The sequence below is a fragment of the Anopheles aquasalis genome, chromosome 2 (genome assembly GCF_943734665.1).
Source record: "Anopheles aquasalis chromosome 2, idAnoAquaMG_Q_19, whole genome shotgun sequence".
Classification (NCBI taxonomy): domain Eukaryota; kingdom Metazoa; phylum Arthropoda; class Insecta; order Diptera; family Culicidae; genus Anopheles; species Anopheles aquasalis.
Genome location: NC_064877.1, coordinates 74763147 through 74768146, shown reverse-complemented (window position 1 = coordinate 74768146; position 5000 = coordinate 74763147). Strand labels below are relative to the sequence as shown.

General features: G+C 49.1%; 1 protein-coding gene across 3 annotated transcripts in view; it reads left to right on the top strand.

Moving 5' to 3' along the window:
- Positions 1–5000, top strand: part of LOC126570518 (LIM/homeobox protein Lhx3) — a 36344-nt gene that overhangs the window by 29087 nt on the left and 2257 nt on the right. Inside the window, exon 1 of one of the 3 annotated variants that reach the window (XM_050228319.1) lies at positions 4038–4922. The exons of the other annotated variants lie outside the window; for them this stretch is intronic. Within the exon in view, the coding sequence (XP_050084276.1) occupies positions 4712–4922 (211 nt within the window). The 5' untranslated portion in view covers positions 4038–4711. Of the gene's footprint in view, positions 1–4037; positions 4923–5000 lie in introns of those variants that run through there. 3 annotated transcript variants of the gene reach the window in all.

Here is a 5000-nt window from a genome sequence, read left to right as displayed (position 1 = left end):
CATAGTACGGCGCGCCAAGTGTCTACAAAATATTTATCATCAATTAAGCAGATGAGCCTAATAGGTTTCAATGGTGATCCACGGTTCCTTCCCCTTGGCATTCCTGCCGCATTTTTTTTTATCCACTCCTGCATTCCACTTTTGCATTCAGAACCGTCCCTAACCGTCTGTCTCTCTGTTTGGGTATATGTCACCTTTTACTCCCCTGGCACCAGGCACCAGCATACGTTGGGTAATGTAATTGACTTTTCCGATGGTGCATCCCGCGAGCCACCCTTAGCAGAAGGGGGAATTTAGTGAAATCTGCCCGCACCGGAACAAAAAAGTCATCAACAGCAATCGCTGGTGCTGCTACTGATCCTCCCTATTGCTCGATTCCTCTCTCGCCACCTTCCACCTCGTGGACATCGTTTACACGATGGATTTTACGCGGAAAAAAACGCACGAGACGCAGCAAAAGTACGACAAAATGCACGCCCCTCGAGAGACCAACAAATCTGTCAACGGTGGCGGAGATTTTTATCCTTTTCCCACTCCGCGTACCCCTCGAACCGGACGGTAGCGATCTCAATAAATTTTCCAATGAATAAATTCCAACTCCAGCTCGGTGACGAACTCGGCGACAAACCGGTAATCGTCACACATTGCGCGAGAAGTGCAACCCCTCGCCGCTCGCTCGTCGGCCGGAAGATTAGGGAGCTGACTGGCAGGGCTACGGAGCCGGCACGGCTTACCCCGTAAACCAGTCAACAATTGACCTCACGGTTCATCAGTTTTCCACAGCAACAGCAGCAGCAGCAGGATAGGGACCCTCGGTCCTCACTCTCTCCCGGTCGCCCACGATTCGGTTCCGTGCATCCTCGAGATGAGAGTGTCCCCTTCGCTCTCTCCTTTAGTCCCATTGGCCGGTGCCCACAAAATCCGACCGTATAAATGTCAATAAGGTATTAAAGGACGACAAACCAGTGTCGTGGCTCCGGAATCTGGCGTTCCTCGGTCCCCTTCGGTGCACGGTCAGGACATTCTCGTCGGTTGACATTTCTGTTTCCGTTCCTGCTTGCTTGCTTGCGTTGGTGGTTTCGATCGGCTGCCACCACTTAACCGCGCTCGCAACGAGTTAATGCGTTTAATTCGCCAAATTCGTTCCCGTCCCGAGGTCGCAGTGTGAAGGTTACGGTCGGCATCGTCGTCACTGATGTTGTTGTTGCTGCTGCTGCGACAGATGGTCACCGGGACGCGCTTTAAGTGGAACAGAGATTCCTCCGAAAAACGGACCACCGTGTGTCCGAGGTCTTCTTGACACACTCGGTTCTGGCCCGGTGCCCTAATGGATCGATTAGAAGCTTGCGATGCCCGAGGGCCAATAGCACACGGTCTCTGTCTCGATTCGGCCTAGATCGCCGCATGATTTGACGCGTCATCTGCCCTCGGCACTCGTCGAGGTACAAGGTTATAAGATGATTGCATTGTCACGCGTCATAACAGTGCAAATGCATCCACTGGAGAAATCAATCCGGGATAGACCCTTCTGTGCTGTGCTGCTGCTTTGAACTATCACTAAATCTACAATAACCCCTTCCAGCCTGGTGAGGCATCAAAGCAGGTTGCAAATCCTTCAAACTCCTACGCTACGAACCATCAGAGGATGACACAAATCCTTCCTTTCCCTCTCCATGCCAGCTCATAGCTAACAAACCAACCGGAACCGGAGGAGGTCCTTTATCACGACCACCACACCCTTACCCATCCGTCACAGCTCGGAGACAGAGGCGAGCGGATCCCTTTCCGTCCGTCCGTGCATCCCTCGAAGCCGAATCCCGGTGACAAATGTTGTAAATGGGTGATAATCACTTAAAAGCCTAGCCATGAACTGTTTTTATTGCTTCCCTCGAGCCATGGCCATGACAACACACCACCGCCATCCCTCACCTCAGAAGTGCTGTTGGGTAACTTTTCTCCGCTGGCCCTGAGGTCGTTTCTCCGGGGGGAGAGAGAGGCATTGAGTGCGATAAATACGCCGTGATAAATGTGCTGGTGGAAGAAGTTTGGTCCAATCTGGGTGGTGGTTTTGTGCACGGCACTCGCGCGTACTCAGCAATAAACGGACGGACGACTTCCAGTGCAATTTATCCGTTTTCATGTCCTACACTCTCACAGTTTCTCTCTTCGGAGCATCTTATCTGCTCTAAGATGAGCTCATACACAGTGCTCCGGTGGCACCTCGGGGCACGAGAAGAGAATGGAAATCTAAGTGAAATGAATAAATTAAGCTCGTATAATAACAATAATAGCTTAACCATGTCCTACACGCCCGCTACTGGCTACTAAACGATTCCTAGACACCGGCACCCGGCGACCAAAAGGAAAACGGACGTCGGAACTTCCCCACACACAAAGTGCCATGGGCATAATCCTCGCCTAATACCATGTACACCCTTTTCCAACGGGCCGGCTGGAAAGTTGATCCAAACACACCACTCGCTAGTCGCTCACTCTCTCACACTCTCTGTTGGATGCAATAGTTGGTGCGTAGATGGTAATAATGCAAATTTGAATAATAGTATATAATGGCCAGCAGTCGGCACCTCGGATGGCAGGGTGTTGGATTAGCGATATAACAAATCGATCCCTTTGCTGCCGAAACCGGACACGACAAGTGCCGTCTGGCGCTAATGTGGCTTTTGGGAAATTGCCCACTCGTGGTGGGGTGTGGTAGCTTAGTGTGTTGGTATTATTCATTTCGTTCAAACTTTTAGCATATATTTCGTTAAATTGAAGCGAGTACTTAAGATCCATCCTGCTACGTCATTGCTCTGCAAAATGTTGCTTTATCTAGGAGCTGCTATAAATCTCTTTCTGTTTGTATGTTACAAAACATACAAGGATGCAAGAAGTTGAATGTGAAATGCTGTATGATGAAATACCTACGCAAGAATGTCGCAGACCACGTAAGCCTCAACAGCGTTAAAATAAGCTGCTCACGCAAGTGGCACCCGAAAAAAAAACAATTTCCCAAAAGCCTGGCCTGAAAACCACCACCACCAACAACCATCAGATTTGGTAATCCATCAGAGAAGCTGCGTTAAATTAAAGCCCCATTGAAGGATTTCTCTGCCTAAGCCATTCGCCATTAGACCCGCCGGATCCCTTCGAGGCATCCGAAGCAACCGAACATTCCTGCTTGGTGGCTTTAATGCTATCACCAGGGCGACGGTTATAGTAGCAGCCGAAAGCTGACAGCAGCTCCAGACGATGGGCCCCAATTCGTGCGCTTGAAGCGATCCGGCTTCCATTCCCCCCCCCCCCCCCCGCAGGGCCCTTTTGGCCGACCACTCTCTTCGCACAAATTATCCTCACGTTAACCGGCCCCTCTCTCACTTGCTCTCTTTCTGTCTGTCCTCGGGGTGTTTTCACGCTACTATAGGCCCCGGACTAAAAGCGAGCTATTTTGTATCAGAATCCATTTTCCTTCCCTAAAATGAAGGGGAGATGGATGCTCCAGGCCTCTCTAAAGCCGAGCGGCCGAGGCAGCCCAACGCGATGATTAATGTTTAGGAAAAGCGAGGCGAAAAGCGCTTATTTTGCTTTGAGGAAATGAACTAGCGGCCGTAAGTGTGCCAAGGATAATACACATCACAAAAGGAGTATTTCACCTACGGAATTAACGGGTTAACAGAAGGCATGTAGTGCGCTCGTTCAATGGTATCAATTTTAGTAGTCGAGATTATCGTGTTGTTGATGACACCCACACCCAAACCGAATGCTCTAATTTTTAAGTAAACCATGCATAAATCTGTGTGAAATATGAAAAGTAAGCAAACACCGCTGGCAGCAAATCGCTGCCACAGTACCGCTGCCATTAAAATAAAAACCCCAAATCACAAGAACTCCTTGTGAGCATGTGTGTAGCACCTTGTGGCTTGAAGAACGGGAAAACGGATTTCCTTCTATTTCCATTTTTTTTTCGGCAGACCACACCCCTTATTTTCCAGTTTTTCCCCTCCGGAACCGGATCGTCATGAACGTGTGCATGCGCTCACCATTCAACCCCTCCGCGCGCACGAGTATTCATTTACTTCCGGGGGTTGCTCGCCATTTTCTGTTCATTCATAACCCACAACTCAAACGGAACGCACGTGTTTCGTAGACGCTGCCGCGGGATGGAGTTTGAACTTAGTGTTCGGGTTATGGAAACAATAGTTTTTCAGTTGAGTGATCTTAAGGGTAGTTTTTAATGCCAACAAACCGTGCAGCATCAATAGCACTCAAGCTAACATAGGAGTTTTTTTTTTCGGAAAATCAGGGAATAAGTGTGAAATCTCGTGAAAAGTGGTGACCTTAGCGCAGTGTTAGGACGATGGTATCTCTCGGATTCAGATGCCAAAAGCCAATCCCAAGCTGGTTGTTCGCGCCGTGGAATGCTTATTGAAACGGTGGACCCGTCGCTCTCTCGTCGACTGAGCAGTGTCAGCAACAGAAGCAGAAAGTGCAAACCAATAGTGTCCAGTGAAGTGTCACGATGTTGAATGATAAATTCATAAGCGTAGTTGCTATTTTAAATAGCTCTCGGTTAAACCAAAGCCGATGGTTAGTGCACTGATTGTGATAAAAGCATCTCGTGCCACGGAACCACCCAGCACCACCACCTTTAACGCAAAGTTCCAACAGGCACCGGGCAACGAATCCTCCCAAAACCGATAAATCTGAAACGATGGAAATGTTAAAGCTGATGATGAACACCGGAGACTACCTTTGTGGTCTCGGGAATGGTCTCGGTGCCAATAACAACAATAATGCGATCCTCCACAATAACAACAACAACAACAGCATCGATGATATCAAGAAGGATCAACAGCGCGCCCGCAGCCCGGATTATCGAGTGCCACCGATTAATCTCGACGAATTACCAGAAGTGCTACTGTGTAAGTGTCCAGCGTCCACGCATTGTGGTGCGTTCTGTGGAATGGAAATTGATTGGCAAATCGATTCCTGGGTGTTGT